A 19,368-nucleotide genomic window follows, 5' to 3' on the forward strand; every position below is an offset into this window, starting at 1 on the left:
TTGCGTTTAAATTTGAGTTCCTGATCTCAACGAACTCCACTAACCAAAATGTTACCTCAAGCACCCATCTAACGTGTTCCGATTCAAAACGCTACGCTGGCGGCGGCAAGAGAGCGGAGGATCGGAGCTCTCCAACGGCCAGAATGTTGTGGGTGGAAGCAGTAGCCTCTGCGGCGCGGCGCAGGCAGCCGATACAATGCCTCCCTCCTCGGCCGCCAGGAGACGACGAGTCGACGACGACGCCTCTGCGGCTCTGCCTGCCTGCAAGGTCAAAACCGTGTGGTTGTGGCGGGGAGTCGCGTCGCGCCTGCAGCTCGCCTTCACTGCGCTGCTGGCTTCTGCTGCCTGCACGTGAACCGCACCAGTGCCGTGCCGGGAGTCCGGGGCTGTAGGGAGATGGCGCTGCGCTACCTGTGACTCTGCTTTTTATTTTTTTATTAAGCCTCGTCATCAGCCGGACATCCATGGCGCGGCGCGTCAGAGTGGGCCGTCCCGTACTCTACTCATCCAGTGGGCCCGGCCGGACAACGCGTCTTCGCTGCTCCACCCCAACTCCACATTCAAAGCGGCGGCAGCACGGCGCCACCGGACGGGCACGGCCGCGGCCGCGATCCGTCATCCGTGCGCGGCCGGCACGCGCATACCTGAGCTACGCAGCGGGAGGGGCAGGGCAGGCCGCCGCATTCATGGCCGCTGCGTCACCCGCCACCCTGCTGCCTGCCTCCGCTCACCACCCACCCAGCTGGGCTGCCATGATGACGGCGACGAGGAAGACGACGGCGGTGAGCTCTCACAGTCTCACCCGTTTCTCTCTGACTGCTCGTGCGGTCACGCCGGGCATGCGTGCGGTTAGATACGGGCTTTCTGTCAGCTAACCGCATGGGGATACGGATGACGATGGTTACCCGTGCAATGCAGAGGCCAAAATTCTCCTACACAAACCAAACCACCAGTCCACCACCAATGTTTTCCCAGCAAAACGAGCTGGTTTTTTTTCCCCCGACCCTTTTTGTTTTGCCCCCTCCTAAACGTCCCCGTGATGATCATACAGTATTCAATGGACGCAGCGGATTCCCGCTCTAGGCTCCAGAGCAGCATGGCCAAGCCTCGACTCGAATGAATGCCAACACGCCATGCGACGATGCTGGCAGCATGGCCGCCGCCGCCGCCGCCGCCAACGCGCTCCCTCGATCCATCAGCTGCAGGCAGCTCGCCGCTCATGGCCGCCCGCCGCCGCCGACTCGCTGCCCATGCTCATCAGCGTGGTCAGGTGCGGGATCTCCTTGGGCACCGACGCCGTCAGCACCTGCACCCAGCCACACCGGCATCAATAAAATCCCCGACGCCAACAACGGCATTCACCACCGATCACCACCCCCAACGCCCAACGTCGAACGAACACCGCGTGCTACATACCTCGTGGCCGTCCTCGGTGACGAGGACCTCGTCCTCGATGCGGATCCCGATGCCGCGGAACCTCCCCGGCGCGCGCTCGTTCAGGACCGGGGCCGGCGGGATGTACACGCCGGGCTCGATCGTTATGACCTGCACATGGACAACGAGAAAACACACACCATCCCTGTTGTCAGCCAGTGCTGCTGCCGTGCTGGAGGGAGCTCCAAAGATGAACGGACAATGGAGTTATTGGTGCCCCGGGGCCGCTGCCATCCGGCAATGGCAGCGAAGCACCTACGCGCGCTACACTTGGCGGCTCAGTTGGGTGACAACAGGGCAGGAGCAACTGCGGAGGGGTTAAGGTGATACGCCAAATATGGAAAGGAAAGCACAGTGCTACAGCCTAATATCCTGAGACGCCAGTTGGATCGCTAGCTGTACCAAAGATTCAGGGCGATACGCCAAGACCGAAGGGTGGAGGGTCCGGGGAAACTGAAGTAACTAGGGCAGGATGTAGGAGGAGGAAGAGAGACGTAGCATCGGCTACTTACCACGCCGGGCTCCAAGGGTTTGTCCTTGGGGAGCGTCACCGAGTCATGAATGTCCATGCCTAACGAGTGACCTGGAATCCGGGACACCAACACAGATGGACATGTTAGGCTCTGGTCTGTGGTCCCCCAGGGCTGGAGGCACCCCACCACCATCTCTTGCATTCAACACCAAATCTAGAGAACAGATGGACAGCGGGACGGACCTATCGCGGTCGGGTTCAGGTAGTTGTATTGGATGGACTTCCCCTTCTCCAGGATCCCCAGTTCTTGGAATCCCTTTATCAGCATTTTTACCTGCATCCCAGAGATTTTGAGATTAAGGAGGATCTTCTGAAACTTTCATGACATTTAATTTACGTATTTTTGTGAAAATGAAAATAGAAAGAAAACCAGAATGACACCAGAGACATACCGAATGATTGTGTATCTCGTTGATGCTTGTGCCCGGTTTACAGAGCTTTATGCACTCTTTATTTGTCTCCAGTATTAGGCTGTACAGCTCTTCCTGGAGTCAGTCATGATGAGGATTCAAACTATGAGCTCAAGTCTTCAAAAATACCAAACTAGACCAACTGTTTCTGGAGTATACTAGTATTGCGTATACATAAATAGGACAGTAAAAGTCGAGCACTTACCTGAGCAGGAGAAAATCTGCCACATGGTGGCCATGTTCGAGTCAGATCACTAAGGTAGCCATGATACTCACAGCCAACATCCATGAGCAGAAGATCACCTGTTTTGATCTGTCAAACAGCTGCGTTATTGACTTCACAAGAAAATAGCTCTGAGATGTGGAATGGTCCAACGAGTGACAAGAAAAGGTCCTCACTTTTCTATCGTTTCTTGAGTAGTGTATAACACTGCCATTTGCTCCTCCACCAACTACAGGATGGAACCTACACGGAAACAAAACACAAGGTAAATCATCTGATACTAGCACCTTGCTCCATCAACAAAGAATAGTGAGTTCCTTGATCCAATTATGATCTCATATTGCATACGCACAAGAACTTAATTCAGCTATCAATTAACAAATGAATGGATAGGAAGAATACACGGCAGAATACTTACGCCATTCTTTGGGCACCTCTCATTTTGCACTCATATTCAATCTTAGCTGCCAGCTGGCTTTCCTCCCTGTGGGTCCTCGATAGCAACATCGTTTGTAAAAGAGACTGGTCAGGAAAAGAGAATCAGTCAGTGCTCCAGAAAGATTGAAGTTGTCGCACATATTCAAGTCAATAGTTAATACAGTATTTATGTATCTCTAAGACAGTCACTTGATCTTGTGTTTTAGCCTTTTGGGTTTGACAATCTGTGTCCTGTATCCTACCATATCCCTAATAGAAACAGACGTACTGTATTTTCATTGAGTACTTGTTGGAGGCCCAACCAATAGTAGCGAAATGCATTATGTGGGGTGTCTGAATGCACAAATCTATGTTATGGAGCCAACCAGGAGGCAGGAAAATATGTGCATGACAGCATGGTACAGATAATCATTAGGGAAATAGTGTACCTTTGGGTTTATCAAACCAAAAAGGACTACATAATTTCAGCGGGCTTTGTTGGAAGCCCAATCAATAATAGGGAGATGATCTATGTGGGGCGACTGAGTGCACAAACCTGAGTTATGGAGCCAGCCGGAAGGGAAATATCAAATATGTGCAGGACAGCGTGGTACGAATAGTGATTATGGAAACAATGCACCTTTTGGGTTTACCAAACGAAAAAGGACTACACATTCATTCGTAACTACCTAATTAGCTAAAGTACCTTGGGGGCCTGTCTAGTTCTCTACCAACAGTTTTTCCTGCATCAACCCCGATAGTTCACCTATAGAAATAAAAACCCAGTTTGAACCTTCCCAACCTGAATGACTCTAGTTCTAATAACTGTATCAGATGGAGGCAAAACTAAAATTCTGAACTGTAATATCAAACACATTTCAGCAAATTCTCTATGCAGGTTGAACTGAGAATTTAAGACTGTTCCAAAAATCATGGGATGCCAGTGGCAATTTTATTACCAAAATATACCTGAGAAACAATAGATGCCGATTCCCTCATCAACTTAATTTCAGATTTTGACTTGATCCACCGTAATTCATCGGTGTAATATGTAAGATCTTTTACTTTATTGTTGAGGGACGCCCGGCGGAAGGCATCCAAGTTCTTGTAAGAAGATGATGATGTCTTTACATTGTGATATACCCCTTTTGACTGCTCAATCATTTCAGGAAGGATCTGTATTTCAGTAGCAATGGTGTTAGTGATAGAAAATTCAGTAATTAACAACTAACAAAGTTGTACTAGCAGGAAATAACAGGTAGTGATCAAAATTGACAACAAATAATGCTGGAAGAAAATCTGAGTGCAGACCTTTTGCATCTGACTAAGTGAAAATGCTTTATCCGCTTTAAAGAATTCCACAGCTGCCTCAATTCCAGCAGTTTGACCTTGCCAAACTACATCCTAGCAGAATTACACATTAATAAGAATTACGTGGCATACTTCGAAAAGGTATCAGAATAAGAGCTCATTACCTCCTTATTTGTATCAGGCATGAACATGCATAGTCCGGTTTCTTCACTCAAAACTGCTACGCCACCAGGTTGTGTACAACCAGTAATGTACAGGTAATCACCATTCTGTCTGAATGGATAGGGCACTACATCAGTCATCATCTGCTGATCAGCAGAGGCAATAATGGCCAAGCTCTTTTCCGGCAGCACCTCCAAAAGCTTTTTTCTTCTAGAGATGTACTCCTCAGTTGTGATGCCTGGTGTGATCTCTCCATCAGCTAATAACTGGCTCATAGTGACACAATGTTTAAGAAACAAATATAAAACCAAGTGGTTTAAGAAACAAAATAATAGGATGGTGATTAGCAAGATTGGTACAGAAGCATATTTCACTGGGCATGAATGTTACACATGTGGGCATATTCGGCATACACCTGTTGTGGATCAGATTATTGCTCTTGTAACTTATATAAGGTGGATTAGCCAACACTCTTGTAGTGTAGTGGTAAGCTCCCCAGTTCAAATCCTGGTGGCAGCAAAAAAAAACTCCCCATGGTTCAAATCCTGGCGGCAGCAAAAAAAACTCCTCGCTGGCAACCCAAAAAATAGTGGCAAGGCGCCGGCCTATGGCACCTATGGTTGGTTTGGGCCCTCCTACCAGGGGTAGTTGCAGTGGTCACCAACCTAATTGGTCGTGGTCAGCCCAGGTTACGGTGCGGCCCTATAGGGTGAAGCCGGGGTTCGGGGGTTTTCTCGGCCGGATTGGCTAAGATCCGTGTTCCACCAGGCAAAATTCCGCGGCCGCCTAAGCGCGCTTATGTGCCGCGCGGCGGGGTACCGCAGCGCCTAGGGGGTAGGTGGTCCCCTAGGCGGCCCGTGGTGGCGGCGGAGGCTAGGACGACGGCGGCAAGGTCAGGGACGGGCGGCGGCGGAGGAGGCAGGGACGGGTGGCGGCGGCGGAGGAGGCAGGGGCGGCCGCTGGTGCGCGGAGGAGGAGGAGGAGGCAAGGGACGGAGACCCGCAGCGGCGGCGGTTGGGATGGCAGGGGCGATGCAGGGGCTGTGGTCTCGCGAGTGGCTAAGAGGAGAGGTTGAGAGGATAAGGTGGGAGGAGGGAGGGAATAGGGAAAAGGTGGGACTGTTGTGGAGAAAGGTGGTTGGTCTGGTGGGATCGGCTTCGGCAATGAGGACCTTGGGGGCCCTTTTTCGAAGTCAGGAGGACTCCGGTCGTGCTTGGTGTTCCTCATGGGTCGGCGGTTCGTGGTCGTCGTTCTGGTGATACTTGCCACCCTGGAACTATACTTGCGTTGCCTCCTCCGTGTCAGCCTGAAGGTGGACGAGCTGCATCATCTACCCAACCGTCTTGGGGGCAGCCTCATACAACTTGCAGAACATGTTGCGGTTCATCAGGCTAGAACGGAAGTACCAGATGATGTCGCGGTCCTCGACGCCGACCAACCTGTTGCGGTTCTTGAAGAAGTGGTTCACGTACTCTCGGAGAGTTTCGTTCTTCCACTGGCAGACTTGCCCAAGATTCTTCGTGTTTCCAGTTCAGCTGTAGGTAGCCTGGTAGTTCTGGGTAAAAGCCCTAGCGAGCTGACCCCAGGTGTCGATGCTGCTTGGCGGGAGGTTCTCTAGCCACAGGAGAGGGGCGGGACCCATCACCACCGAGAAATAAGCGACCATCTGGTCGTAGGTGCCGTTGGCGGCTTTCACCGTGGTGCTGTACGTTTTGAGCCATATAGTAGGCTCGGAGCAACCGTCGTACTTTTCGTTGATAGCCAGCTTGAATGTGGCAGGCCACTCAACGGCCCTGAGGCGGGAAGTGAAAGTGACGAAACCATCGATCGCCGTGTCGTCGTCGTCCTCGAGGTTGTATTCGACGGGTGGTGCCCTAGGGCGTCCACCGTTGTTGCGCCTAGGTGGGACGTAGGCGTCTTCATGGGCGTCGTACATGCGGTCGTAGTCGGCACAGCGATGCATCTCCTCTTCTTGGGGTCGACAGTCCTCTCGTTCTGCGTGGTTTAGCCTACCGTCGAGTCCAGGAGCACCATAGTCGTGGTCGTACTCATCGCGGCGGCGGAGCTTGGCTTCTTCCCGCTCTTGGTGGTGGTTGTTGAGGTCGGGCGTAGGTCGCGGCAGTCGCGTAGCTGTTCGCGGAGGTCATGTTGCCGACCTTGTCCGCCACGGTTCTCGCCATCGCTTCTCCTGCCACAGCAGCGGTTGTCGTGGTTGTCGAGTTGACGGGCGTTGTTGGCGGGTGGGTTGGTAGGTTGCTCCACCTCTTCACGGACGAGCTCCAGCCGACCTCCGCGCGGTTACCGTGGTCGCCTTGGTAGTGACCGAATCTGCTATGAGCGGATCGGCTTCGAGAGTGCCGGTGGACCAGGAGTCTTGACCAGCTCTGGGCCCACTCTTTGATCTGGGTGTTGGCGACGCGGATACGTGCCTGGATCTGCCGGAGTGGCTCCGAGTCTGGAAAGTTTTCCAGATCGGCGAAGGCAACTCCCAGGTTAGCCTAGGGTGTGGTGAAGACGTTGTGGCCGGCCTCCTCGAGGCCGGCTTGTAGATTGCGGGCGCGCATAGGGCGCCTACGTTTGCCCCGAGCACCATCCTGATCGGCATTGTCACCATCATTGGCGCGCGGTGGTTCGGCGTTGGCAGCGGGCGGTGGTTGGCGCTGGTCGCCTGCTGCCTCGGCTCCCATGATAGCATCAGGTTGTTGATGTTGCTGGGCATCGGCTTGCTCCCATTGGCGCCGTACTGCACGGTCCTGGTTCTTGGCGTTGCGACCTTCTTCCTGAGAAGAGGTTTCGCCATCCACGGGTGGATCGTTAGCGGAGACCACAAAGGCTTCGTGATCTGGCGTGGTGGAGTTGCTCTCGACGTCGTTTCCATAAGGGTTCGGAGTCAGAAACGATGTAGGGGATCTGATACTAGCCACAGTCCGAAAACTGGGCGGGTCCGGTTGGGTCTTCAGATTGGATCTGAAGAGACTACGCGAGTTTCACGAAAAACACGGCAGCCGAGTTCCTCAGGCCAAAGGGGGCGCGGGAAGGACCCTGCGCCGACCTTGTTGGGCGTAGCGCCGTCTCAGAGAGGTTGATGCACTCAGCAATGGTGTTACTGATGCGATCTAGCCTCGCAATCAAGTCGGAGGGCGTGGGTGGGCGAGTTGCAGCAAGGATGATGGGAATCCTCTCGGAGGGAGAGGTCGCCGATCTGCTAGGCGAGCAGCACGAAGGTCTTCAGGTGGAGGTCTTGCTCTGCTGGCGCAGGTCCAACGGACGCCGAGCCGTCGAAGAGAGCGGATCGGGATCCGCCGGCATGGTCCCGAAGTGAAGCTGGATCGGGTTGGCGAGGGTGTACTTCATGCTCTCGGGGAAGATGACGCCGGGGTGAGATGCCATTAAGCTCACTAGGGAGGATCTAACAATCTCCCCTACCTGGCGCGCCAACTGTCGGATCTAGTGACCGGCAGTCCACTGGGAGGTTACCCAAGTGGTAGATTTGTAGGCAGGGAGGATTGTGAGACCAAGAACTCGAAGGTACTCACGAGAACACGAAGGTTTAGATAGGTTTGGGCCTCCGGAGAGTAATACCCTATGTCCTATGTTTTGTTGGATTGTATTTCTGGTCGGTTGTTACATGGAAAGCAACCCAAGTCGGATTACTACAAGTATCCCACAATATTCGGGCCGTTTCGAATTGCCCGGTCTCCCGCACGTTCTGGTCGAGCGGGCCCACTTGCTAGGGCCGACCATTATCCTGGTCGGTGGGGACCCATGGGGTACCCATATCCCTCACTCGGGTTGGGCTGTTTTGATGGGCCTTCAGTTCGATTTTAGGCCCACTAGTCTTCTATTTTTCTTTTTTTTTAAGGATATGTATATATGTGGCAAGGTATATGCGTATGTACAACACCGCCTAGGAGACCGCCTTGAAACGCCTAGGCACGCCTAGGCTCTAGGCGGTGGGTCACCGCCTAGAGAGCGCCTAGCGCCTTTTGCAACCTTGGCTAAGATTTCTTCTTAGTTCAATGCCGCGGGGGCGGTCTTTCCCCCGCCGATCGAGTTTTTTCTTATAAGGTGGATTAATTAATTTATTTGATAATAATAAAGTGCTTTGTGTAGATCCACATAATACAAGATAAAACTGTAAGCAATGGATGCCACAACAAGAGGATACAAAACAAACTTGTTAAGCTTGAAAATGAAATGATACTGGGTCTTAGCTATAGATACTAATACAGAACAAGAGGAACATAAGATGGTAAGATCTTATTTTGAGTGTCACAAAAGATGGTAATGTTACTATGTTAGAGAAGAGATGCATATGTTTCCAGGGTGGTCCTGCAGGATCTCTCACAAAGAAATTCAAGTTTTCATAACAAGATGGGAAAGTATCACACGAACTGAGTTAATAGGCAACATGTTACAGCACTCCGAAAACAGATACGTGCAAAACACAATGTGACTTTTTAGCATGTCTAGAGTCTAAGGCACTGGACCTGTCTTTTTTTTTTCTCTAACACACAGTATCATTATATTAAGAAGGAAAAGAGTAACAATAATACAACCTCCAGTGGGGTAAAGATAATACAAGATGACACTGGGCCTGTCTGGATGTCATTGTTTCAAAAAAAAATCATGTTATCAAGAAACCGAAATTTTAGAAACAAGAGGCGTGCAAAACCATGGTTTAGGAAAAAAGAGGTTCTGAGTTGTACCAATATTTATGGTGTTCAAAACTATAAAATTTCTTGTATCCAAACACCTTGTAGGTTTCCAAAACCAAAGTATTCTGTAAAACTGTAGTATATTTCTCTAAAACTCTGAAAATCCTTTGTCTCCAACAGGGCCAAGTGTCAGATGCCTGTAAAATTTGGAACCACATCAAGTAATGGGAATAGCAGTACCTCAGGGTGTGTCTGGGGCGTTGGTTGGCCAACATCGACTATTCCTCCAGAAGTGTATGCAGCTCGCTGTACCAAACCATGAGAAGCAGATAGGAATCGAGATGCTACCTGGGTGCAACATTGCAAGACAGAGATGGATCAGTACACTGGTAAACAGCGGTAAAAGAGAAACACTGCTTTTTGTGAGGCACTGAGTCCACATTTCGCAACAATTTAGGAGAAAAGACATAGGTCAGCCTGTGAAAAGAATTTGCCCCTTCTCTCATCATGAAAGGGAAGCTTGGCCACTTCGACTAACCAACCAATTACAATAAAATTACACTACGCTCGTATCGCTGCAGCGGCACTGTGATTCAGTTGGCAATCAGGAAATACAAACATAGCCGTGAAAGAAAACAAGCTACATGTTCCTATGTCCAAAGAAAATGAGACACATGCAATCCACACAGTTCCGGCCCAAATTAACCAAGAGCGCCATCTAATCTTGAAATGAGCTCTACTGGCACATGGAGGAATTTTTCCTCGACAACCAATCCAACTAGGCCATCCAAGACTATCTCACCTACAGGCTAATACGACATGTGCCCTCCATTCCAAGCCTGACCAATGTTTCTACGATCCAGAATAAAATTCAACAAAACTCCAGACTCCAAGATGCTACCTGAAGCTACTCGCGCCCAATCCAATTCCCAGAGCCCAGAAATACTTCATACTTGAGCTTTTGTTCATCGGAACCCGCAACAAGTCACACCCCAAGCATCAGCAATCCGGAGGAGCCACACGGATTCGCCAAGAACACGGGCCCGGAGGATCCGACGCCTAAGTTAGCAAAGCAGCGCGCGCAGAATCCCACCCCCTCCTCTCCGATTAAAAAAAATGAAAAAACAGAGAAGGACGACAAGGGACGGAGGGTGGGGGCAAATGGGAGAGGGGAGGGGGAGGGGGGGGGTGCTTCAGGCTTCAGCGATCTGCTTACCTCGGTTGCTCGCAGCGTTCGCCGTAGCAGCCGCGCCGCCATGGCCATCGGCAGCAGCACAGCAGCCTCCCTAAAACCTTGCTTGACTTCGCTTTCGCTTCTCCTTCTCTATCAAGCTGTCACCAATCTTAAAGCACCTCTATTAGGCCAGGTCGCTATGCGTGCTGAGCTCTCGAGTCCCGACTCCCGAGAGATGGATGGGATGGGAGAATTCCGAGCAGGCGGGGCCGCCGGCGTGGGGCGAGGCTGGCTGGCGGCGGCCGGCGCGGGAGCAGGGGCGGGGGCAAGCAGCGAGCGCGGAGGTGGAGCCGGCGGGCGCTGCGGGCGGCGGCGGCGAAAGTGACAGGAGTAGAGAGAGATGGTATGGGAATGGGAGGATTAAACAAACACTGACATGCGGGCCCTACATTAATGTTGAAAAATTGTGATATACTAGCAAAGACTGTTGCGCAGGAAAGCGCTATGATTTTGATAAGAAGTTTTGGAATTAAAATTACATAATACTAAAATATGATGTCAAGACATTCTGATGCCGAAGCGCCAGTAGTCCTCTCAGAAAGTAAGAATCCCAATTTGTTTTGCACAATCAGATTCAAAACACAAATTACCAGCAAACACGGTGGATGCCATTCAGAACGCAACTTTGCGTACACCAACAACTCACAACATAATACAAATTACTTGAAACCATGTCATAGGAAACCGGAAAGAAAATCCTTTATCCGATCGATGTAGGGCGACCGGGTAGGGATTATGTGGCCCATATCATGCTCAACAATGGAGCAGCAATCCTGCTGAAATTGATCAGCAAGTTCACAGCTCGCCCTGTTCGCTATCTGCCGATCATGGCCTTCGCCATTGCCAAAACAATGCAGCGAGGGGAGCTTGATTAGTTCGGCATCAAAATCACCCACTGGTGCTGGATACCCAGAGCAGAACATCCCAAACCTGAACTTCGGAGCACCGGAGGTCTCTTGCTGCTTCCTGCAGAACAAGGCAGCCATGGCAGCGCCCTGAGAGAAGCCAAGGATTCCGTCGAAGCACCCCATCTGAGAGATTGTGTTTTCTAGGTAGGCGTATGATTCCTCAAAGCCTTCGGTTTGTTGCTGGTACTGAAGTGGGTCGAATGGCGCATCTGCAACCTTCCAGTCTTGCTCGGTGCTGCAGCTGGAGTTTGGAGCGATGAGCCATGCGAATTTCCGTTTTGGTGTCTCAGGCGGAGGTGAGGGTTTGTCAGAGCAGTGGCTCTGGATTGGTTGGTATACAAAAGGAAGCTCATGAGGAGCGTCTATGAAGACAAGCTCAGCAATGTGCTTCAGCTTCTTGGCAAGTGCTGACATTCTTCCCTTAAAATTGGATGCGTTCTGCCGGAAACCATGCAAGCAGAGGATCCTCAGCTTTTTCAGCTGCTCGCTACCTGTAACATTTCACCTAAGTTAGAGAAAGGTCAACCCTAAGAAATACAAGTAGTGAAGCTAATTTACGCAACTGCATGTTATACTAGTTCAGACTGAATGCACTAGAGAACGTCAGAATAAACAGATGATTCAGAGGAACAAAAATGCATATGGACTAAAACTCTTCAGAATTAGGGGCATTGTGTAATAAAGTTAATATTGATATTACGGCTACCCAACCTACTACCATTTATCTATATTGTTCAAGCCTAGCCCAATGCATTTGTTCTGTACTTCTGTCCATAGCATAGGACCTATGTGCATATTGATAAGAACATAAATATATTATCTATCGTCCAGAAAGTGCAGTGGAAAACTGATACAGACCTTACCATTACACCAGGGGACTTTGGAGGTCAGAATGTGATTGCTTATGGATGGCTTTTCAAAACCAGAAGGTTCAGATAGCCCTGTCTGTATCTCACAGTCTTGCCTTGTTGATATTTGGCAGGGTTCCTTTCCATTCTTTTGACACAGCTCGCATACATACTCCTTAGTGGAATCCTAGAGATTAAAAAAGAGAAGTTAGGCGATTATACAATTGAGCATAAAATTAATGTGACAATCAGCAAACATTCATAAAAAAAATGCATTAAAAAATATTGCATTTGACTCAACCTGACATGTAGGGCACACTAAGACCAACATTCTACAGTTGCTGCAACGACACCGGGATGAATAGTCATCATAGGAAGAACCACATATCAAACACGTTCCAAGTATGTTCTCTTTCAGGCTTCCCACTGAGATTCTGTAAAACAACATTCCACAAGCTAGTGGTAAGGAAACTAAGGAAATCCAGAAGGGCACAGTTTGGAGCTTTGTTGCATTAGACAACTACCAACCTGTGGTCAAATACAAAATTCTTTCCTTCAAAATAGCCACCGTCTGGAAATTGCTCCAGATACCGCTGGATGCCACCATATAGCTAACATAAACATAATAATAAACAGTCAAGAACAATACAAACTACTCAAGCACGCCCAAGAACTCAAGACTAAAGACAAACCAAACAAAGTCTAGCATATTACCTGAAAAACGTTCTCAAATCCTTCACCTTTTGAGCGAATATAAGCTGATGCCATCTCACATCGTATACCTCCAGTGCAGTACCTGTAAATACCAATAAGATAGTTAAGCTGCCTGCTTGGTGTTGCCAAATGCATCAGTCTAATTCAAGGTTAATTCAAAGATCCAGCCAAACATACATCAGAATTGACTTCCCACGCAACTTCTCAGTATGCTCATCTATCCATGAAGGCAGGTCACTGTATTGCCTGATTTCTGGATCTAAAGTCTCCACATTTGGTACATTGAACTTGCCAATCCGCGTCTCATACACATTCCTCGCGTCCACGACAACCACTTCATTCTTCTCTGCAGATGCCACTGCATCCGAACTAGTCCCAGCTAAAAGAACAATCCCAACTTAGCAATTACAATCCATTCTTAAACCAGGAATTGGCAACCCAAACTGAAATGGACAAGTCTCAATCTGAGAATCCACTCACCAACATTTTGGAGCACTGAATGGAACTCAGCGGCTGACAAGTGTTTCCCTGCACCCAAAATCTCCGGGGGTGCCGAGGTGGGATTGGAGCACAGGGTAACCAGCTCCTGCCAACCAATGCAGCAACAACAGTTCAAAAGTGACGAATGGCTCTACAAAATAGTAAAAGGTGAAACCATTCTGCTGGAAGGAGAGACAAGAACCTTGACAACCCTGACGGAGAGAGAGGTGAAGCCGCATTCCCTGGCGACCCTCTCGTCAACGGGGTCCTCGCAGGACGCCAGCTTGAAGTCGGTGCCGTCGAACAAGGCTTTGGAGCTCATCTCGGCGATGTGCTTCTCTAGCGCCGTCATTCGCCCTCCGAGCTAGCAATACCAAAATGCGAAAGCCGGTGAGGTCACCATGAATGAATTCATGAACGCTACAAAATCCAAAAAGCTCGAAATCTCTGCCCCAAAGGCCGCCTACGATGGAGAGAAGAGAGAGAAGCGGGGGGATGTTGTCACCGTGGCGTTGACGCCGTCGGGGCCGACGCGGACGCGGCCGACGAGCGAGAGGCTGCGGCAGTGCGTTTCGTAGAACGCGGCGAGCGCGGCGGCGTCGGGCACCTCGGCGTACTTGTAGTAGAGAAGCACGCCGTAGCGGTCTCCGCCGCCATCTCCTGTATGCTGCTCCTGCTGCCGCGTCGCGTCCATAGCCGAAAACCCTAGCGGCGGCGACGGCGGCGGCGGAGCGAAGAGGAAGAAACGGAGACGACGACGTGGTGGTGGTGTGAATGGACTGGTAGGGCCTCCAGCTGTCTTAAAACGGTATGGGCCGGCCCAGTATGCATATGTGAACCGCGCAATAGGCCCAAATGCCAGCCTGTCTACCGGAGGGCCCAAACATTAGCTCGGCCCACGAAGCACCTTATCCTTCCCCTCCTCGCCCCATTTCGCTCCGCGTCCCCACCCCCAAAACCCCCGGCAAGAACCTTGCTCGGCGACATCTCCGGCCAACTACCCATGGAGGCCACCGCCGCGCCGCGGGCGCTGTCCCTCCTTGCGCCGTCTCCGCCGCTGACGCTGCGGATGAACTGTTGGCGCGTCGCCGTTGGAAGTGTGAGGCGGCGGGGGGCCGTGGCAGTCAGGGCGAAGAAGAAGAGGGGGAGGGGTGGGGATGGGGAGGCGGAGGAGCGGGTGGACACGCACAGCTTCGCGCCCAAGGCCGGCGAGGCCTCCGGGCTGTTTCCCGAGGCCGTCCTGCTTAGAAAGGTTCGATTTTTTTTCACGCCCTGCTTCTAGTATTTTGATACACGGGGCGACGAGGAGGAACATGGTCTGGTTCCTTTCGGGTTTCTGATTCTAAATACTTAGATGAATTCCGTGATTTTGTTTATTTACGGTTAATCGGGCAAATAATTGGAGTGAAGAGGCGCTAGTGATTCGCATTTTAGTGATTGAGTCTAGTCTTCTATGCTTGCGTTTGTGTGAGGCTCTAGTATCAAAGACACAGCCATTTGCCTATGTACCTCCTTCGTCCCAAATTACTATTCGTTTTGGATTTTCTAAATACATATTGCTATGTATCTAGACATAGTATATATCTAGATGAAAAAGCCAAAACGAATAGTAATTTGGGACCAAGGGAGTAGCTGACATTCGTGGAAGTAACTGCTAGCAGTAGAACTTAAGCAGATAAGTGTAAACTCTAGTGTGCAAGACAGATCCACTTGCCTATATAACTGTTATTAGTGGAAAGAACTGCTGGCAGTAGAACTTATGCGGATAAGTGTAAACTACTAGAGGAAATACAAAAATATAATGATGCAGTTTTCACGAGGTCTTTGCTACCAAAAGAGCTTGGGCTAACAGGTAAAAACTTTTGGATGCCATTTGTGGAAGAAACAGGAGATACTCTTAATATTTGGATGGGGGAATGCTTGAAGCTATATGGAAGGCTTTATAGCTATGTGTTAATTACTTGTTTTTGTTGTTTTGTTTTGCAGAAAATGGCGAGAGAGGATGGTCAAGTGGCGCCAGAATTTGCTGATGCAGAAGAAGGTGATATTGGATTTTTATGCCATAAAGTTTCTTTTTCTATTAGATGTTCATTTTGGTATCCTAAAATTCACTTTTGTAGTTTATGTAAATATTTGATCATTCTAATCCAATTTCTTTTTTGCAGAAAAGCTATATGAATTTCTTAACATTCAGCTTGAGAGTGATTTAAATCTAAAAAGAAGTAAGAGATCTTTCCATTTCTCTTTTTTCCAGCCATTTTTTACAGTTTGCGTGTGCTGGCATTACTTGCTGGTCATTTGCATGTGGATATCTGAGTTCAACTTAAACTTCTTCCTTTCACAGTGCGGCACTACGAAGTAGTTTATCTAATTCATGAGGATCGTGTTGAAGAAGTTGAAGATGTTGTATCAAAAGTACAAGGTGCACCTCTTAGCACTCGTACATCACTTGTGCATCTGTAAATCTTTTTGTAAGCATGTTGGAGCCCTTTTTCTCTCTGATTATACTTAGGCCCTGTTTGGATACTAGGGGCTAAATTTTAGCCTCTGTCACATCGGATGTTTGGATACTAATTAAGAGTATTAAATATAAGCTAATTACAAAACTAATTGCACAGATGGAGGCTAATTCGCGAGACGAATCTATTAAGCCTAATTAGTCCATGATTTGATAATGTGGTGCTACAGTAACCATTTGCTAATGATGGATTAATTAGGCTTAATAGATTCGTCTCACGAATTAGCCTAGGGCTTCTGCAATTAGTTTTATAATTAGCTCATGTTTAGTTCTTCTAATTAGCATCCGAATATTCGATGTGACAAGGGCTAAACTTTAGCTCGAGGATCCAAACACGCCCTTACCTAAGAATTAATGTTAATCGCCTAAAGGCAAACAAAAGTATTTATACATGTTTCTAGCTGTAAGAGTTTGACGCCCTCTTGGGCAGCTTCCTGTGAAACTTGCTACGGTCTTTCTGATTTGCTTTGGTGCCTTCGTTTTTTTTTCCCCATCTCTACATGCAATCTCAAGGGTGGGCAGGAAATCGTTGTTTCTCTATTCCTCGTTATTGTTTTTGGGTATATTCTTTCTGTTACATTTGTTTCAATCAGCCAATGTGCCTAAACCTATGTTTCTTATGTTTTCTAGAGTAGTCCAATAGTTGATCGATATTACTACTGAAGAGTGGGCGTATAACTATTCTCTCTGCTCTCTTGTAGATTTTGTCAGGGCGAAGAAAGGAAGGATATGGAGGCTTAACGATTGGGGATTGCGCAGGCTTGCTTATAAAATAAAGAAAGCAACACATGCCAACTACATCTTAATGAACTTTGAGATGGAGTCAAGATACATCAATGACTTCAAGACCCTTCTAGACAAGGATGAAAGGATCATTAGGCACCTTGTTATGAAACGGGATGAGGCGATTACTGAAGACTGCCCTCCCCCACCAGAGTTCCACACTCTTCGGGCTCAGCAGTATTTTGATGATGAATATGAAGATGAGGAGGAGGAGGAGGGTTGGGATGCCAGGAGTGAGCTAGAGTCTGCCGATTATGGTGAGGATAATGCTGAAACTGGCGATGAACCTGAAATTATTTATGTTGATGAAGCTGACCAGGATAATTACGAAGACACTAGAAGAAGGAACAGGAAGCTGAAGGTGAAGAAGTATACCGCAGAGAAGGTATTGAGGTAGCATTAGTGTATGGCTTTCAATTAGCTTAAGTCTATTTTAGTTCTTATACAATGGACCACCTGAGTCTCTGTATGATGAGAAAACTTCACATAGTGCCTTACCTGGTGCCAAGGACCAGTACTATGATAATGAGATAGGTGTATGTGTTATGACCAGTACAGCACTTGTAGATGCCTCCTTTAGCGCACCTTTGTTTTTTGTGAGTATCACTTTAATACGCGAAGAAAACCAAAAGCTTAATAATGTATTATGAGTTCAAAATACAGCCCCATTATGAGTACACACTGAGACCCTAACAGCTGCTTGCTTCAACCCTCCCAGAGGGAGTTGCGCAAATCTTGTAGCATTCCAAGGGGTAACTAGTCGGAAGCAACCCTTTGGTTTGTGCTTTAAGTTTGTGCATCTCTCAAGTAGCGTGGAGTATAGAAGCTCCTCCAATTTGATTATCTGCAGAGTGTTTGGTAGGCGTCTCCTTTTTATCTCGTGGTAAAATTCCTGCAGGTCATCACTTGCAAGTTTTGTATTGACTGGGTAATAGTCCGTGCGTTGCTACGGGCAGAAGAAATATAAAAAAAAAATTATTCTAAAATATTTTTTTACGAATCACACAGTACAGATGCAGATGCTCGTATACATTCATGCACACCTGCTCCTACGAACGCACGCACGCAACCCTACCCTTGTGAGCACCTCCGAAAGACTAAGCTGGGAAATCCTCGAAATTGACGAAGTCACCACTAGTGTCTTGTTGTCGACAGTCATGTCGACTACCACTAGAAGAATAGCGTCAATTAATTCTGGTGGGCAGGTTCCAATATGGTAACACGGTGGTTCTAAAAATTTCTTGAAGATAGTGATTAGTCCAACTCAATTTCGGTCCTGTTTGTATCCGCTTATTTCCCGCTTATCGGTGGAAATAAGCCATAAGCCCACCCAAACGCTTTGATTATTTCCCGCTTGATACGTAAGCCGCTTAGTGCACAAGCTGGGAAACAACTGGCATCCGGCTTATTGTGTAAGCGGGTCGGGAGACGCTTCTCCAATAAGCGAAGGAAATTTCCCCCCGCTGCCCCTCACCCACCGACGCTCCAGTCGTCCGCCCCGCGCCTCCCGCGACCGCCGCCGGCTCCCGTCGGTCGCCAGGTCCCGCTGCCGGGCTTGGCCCGCCGCCGTCGCTCGGTTCCTGTCCGCCGCCGCCGCTCCCGTGCCTCCCGCGAGTGCCGCCGGCTCCCGTCCGCCGCCCGATCCCGTCCGCCACCAGATCCCATCGTCGGGTCCCGCCGCCTGCAGATCCCGGCGCCGACGCTCGGTTCCCGTCCGCCGCCGCCGCCCCCGCGCCTCCCACGACCGCCACCGGCTCCCGTCCGCCGGGCTTGGCCCCTGGCGGCTTGGCCCCCGCCGCCGGCTCCCGTCCGCCAGGCTTGCCCCCGCCGCCCCCGCCGCCAGGCTTGGCCCCTGGCGGCTTGGCCCCCACCGCTGGGCTTGGCCGCCGCCGCCGGCCTTGGCCCCTGGAGGCTTGGCCCTCGCCGCCAGGCTTAGCCCCCGCCGCTGGGTTTAGCCCCAGCTATTATCAGCCTTAGGGGCATTCAGGTCAATTTACCAACCTGGACAGACAATCGACACAAAATAATCAGGATTGCCAAACACCCTGCTTATTCAGACAGCAGATTCTCCAGGCAGCAGGCTTATCAAATAAGCTTGCTTGCCAGATAAGCGAGTTCCAGAAAAGCGTATACAAGCAGGGCCTTCTTCTTCTCGAAAGATACTAATACGGTGGTTCCCATTGCTTTCTTATGATGAAAGATAATTGAATTTGGCGTAGTTGAGAATAAACAAAATACACACGAAAGTGTCGATTCTACTATACTTTAAATAATTAATTCCTAAATAAACAGGAACACCACCACTTCGCGGCCCCTGCCCGGGTCACCTTTGTATTCAGCACATTGAAAGACTCCATATAGGAAAATCCCCTATTAACATTCATACAGGAAAACCAATACAACTCGAAAAAGGCATGTTAATTGCAGTAGCCATTTCAACACTTTAACAACAGCAATTAACCAGATGCAACGAAGAAAGATAGGATCAGCTCATTAAAAGACCCCATTGATGATGATACTTTTCAATCAGATTACAGGTGAAGTAATGGGTCTGCCATGGTTTCTGAGCGGTCGCCTCACCTTCCCTTGCTGGCGCTGGCAACGAGGTCTTGCCAGGCCGGGCGAGTCGATTTGCCTCTCCTGCGCGAGCAAGCTAGTAATTGCTTGCACAAATATCGAAAAAATCTCGTTGCACTTCAGCAAGGGATCCAAAGCCTTGTTTAGTTCCCAATTTGG

At 49.4% G+C, this 19,368-nt stretch overlaps 3 protein-coding genes across 3 annotated transcripts; 1 reads left to right on the forward strand and 2 right to left on the reverse strand.

Annotated features, from left to right (window-relative positions):
• Positions 1–886: 886 nt before the first annotated feature.
• On the reverse strand, positions 887–10,633 carry LOC101765521 (intermediate cleaving peptidase 55, mitochondrial). The gene is made up of 13 exons (XM_004962700.4): positions 10,364–10,633; positions 9,388–9,495; positions 4,492–4,755; positions 4,328–4,420; positions 3,986–4,192; positions 3,018–3,121; positions 2,776–2,842; positions 2,582–2,689; positions 2,359–2,451; positions 2,150–2,240; positions 1,947–2,017; positions 1,417–1,545; positions 887–1,306 (listed from the first exon to the last, which is right to left on the reverse strand). Exons 1-13 carry the CDS (start codon positions 10,409–10,411, stop codon positions 1,196–1,198), a joined length of 1,494 nt encoding a protein of 497 aa, XP_004962757.1. The 5' UTR covers positions 10,412–10,633; the 3' UTR covers positions 887–1,195.
• A 196-nt stretch (positions 10,634–10,829) lies between these two features.
• Positions 10,830–14,107, reverse strand: LOC101765930 (rhodanese-like domain-containing protein 6). The gene is made up of 9 exons (XM_004962701.2): positions 13,837–14,107; positions 13,534–13,695; positions 13,332–13,437; positions 13,029–13,230; positions 12,852–12,933; positions 12,666–12,748; positions 12,439–12,571; positions 12,153–12,324; positions 10,830–11,780 (listed from the first exon to the last, which is right to left on the reverse strand). The coding sequence occupies exons 1-9, from the start codon at positions 14,023–14,025 to the stop codon at positions 11,056–11,058; spliced, it is 1,854 nt and encodes a 617-aa protein (XP_004962758.1). The 5' UTR covers positions 14,026–14,107; the 3' UTR covers positions 10,830–11,055.
• A 161-nt stretch (positions 14,108–14,268) lies between these two features.
• On the forward strand, positions 14,269–17,290 carry LOC101766341 (30S ribosomal protein S6). The gene is made up of 5 exons (XM_004962702.4): positions 14,269–14,583; positions 15,318–15,372; positions 15,497–15,553; positions 15,676–15,753; positions 16,551–17,290. Exons 1-5 carry the CDS (start codon positions 14,335–14,337, stop codon positions 17,027–17,029), a joined length of 918 nt encoding a protein of 305 aa, XP_004962759.1. The 5' UTR covers positions 14,269–14,334; the 3' UTR covers positions 17,030–17,290.
• The last annotated feature ends 2,078 nt before the right edge of the window (positions 17,291–19,368 follow it).

The sequence above is a fragment of the Setaria italica genome, chromosome III, assembly GCF_000263155.2.
Source record: "Setaria italica strain Yugu1 chromosome III, Setaria_italica_v2.0, whole genome shotgun sequence".
NCBI lineage: Eukaryota > Viridiplantae > Streptophyta > Magnoliopsida > Poales > Poaceae > Setaria > Setaria italica.

Coding starts and splice junctions, on each gene's coding strand:
- LOC101765521 (XM_004962700.4), bottom strand. CDS start 10,411: ATGGCCATGGCGGCGCGGCTGCTACGGCGAACGCTGCGAGCAACCGAG. Junction 2,018..2,149: donor CCTGAACCCGACCGCGATAG/GTCCGTCCCGCT, acceptor CCCGGATTCCAG/GTCACTCGTTAGGCATGGAC. Junction 1,546..1,946: donor AACCCTTGGAGCCCGGCGTG/GTAAGTAGCCGA, acceptor GTCCATGTGCAG/GTCATAACGATCGAGCCCGG.
- LOC101765930 (XM_004962701.2), bottom strand. CDS start 14,025: ATGGACGCGACGCGGCAGCAGGAGCAGCATACAGGAGATGGCGGCGGA. Junction 12,934..13,028: donor CGTGGGAAGTCAATTCTGAT/GTATGTTTGGCT, acceptor TGGTATTTACAG/GTACTGCACTGGAGGTATAC. Junction 11,781..12,152: donor CAAAGTCCCCTGGTGTAATG/GTAAGGTCTGTA, acceptor GAAATGTTACAG/GTAGCGAGCAGCTGAAAAAG.
- LOC101766341 (XM_004962702.4), top strand. CDS start 14,335: ATGGAGGCCACCGCCGCGCCGCGGGCGCTGTCCCTCCTTGCGCCGTCT. Junction 14,584..15,317: donor AGGCCGTCCTGCTTAGAAAG/GTTCGATTTTTT, acceptor TTTGTTTTGCAG/AAAATGGCGAGAGAGGATGG. Junction 15,554..15,675: donor TGATTTAAATCTAAAAAGAA/GTAAGAGATCTT, acceptor TTCCTTTCACAG/TGCGGCACTACGAAGTAGTT.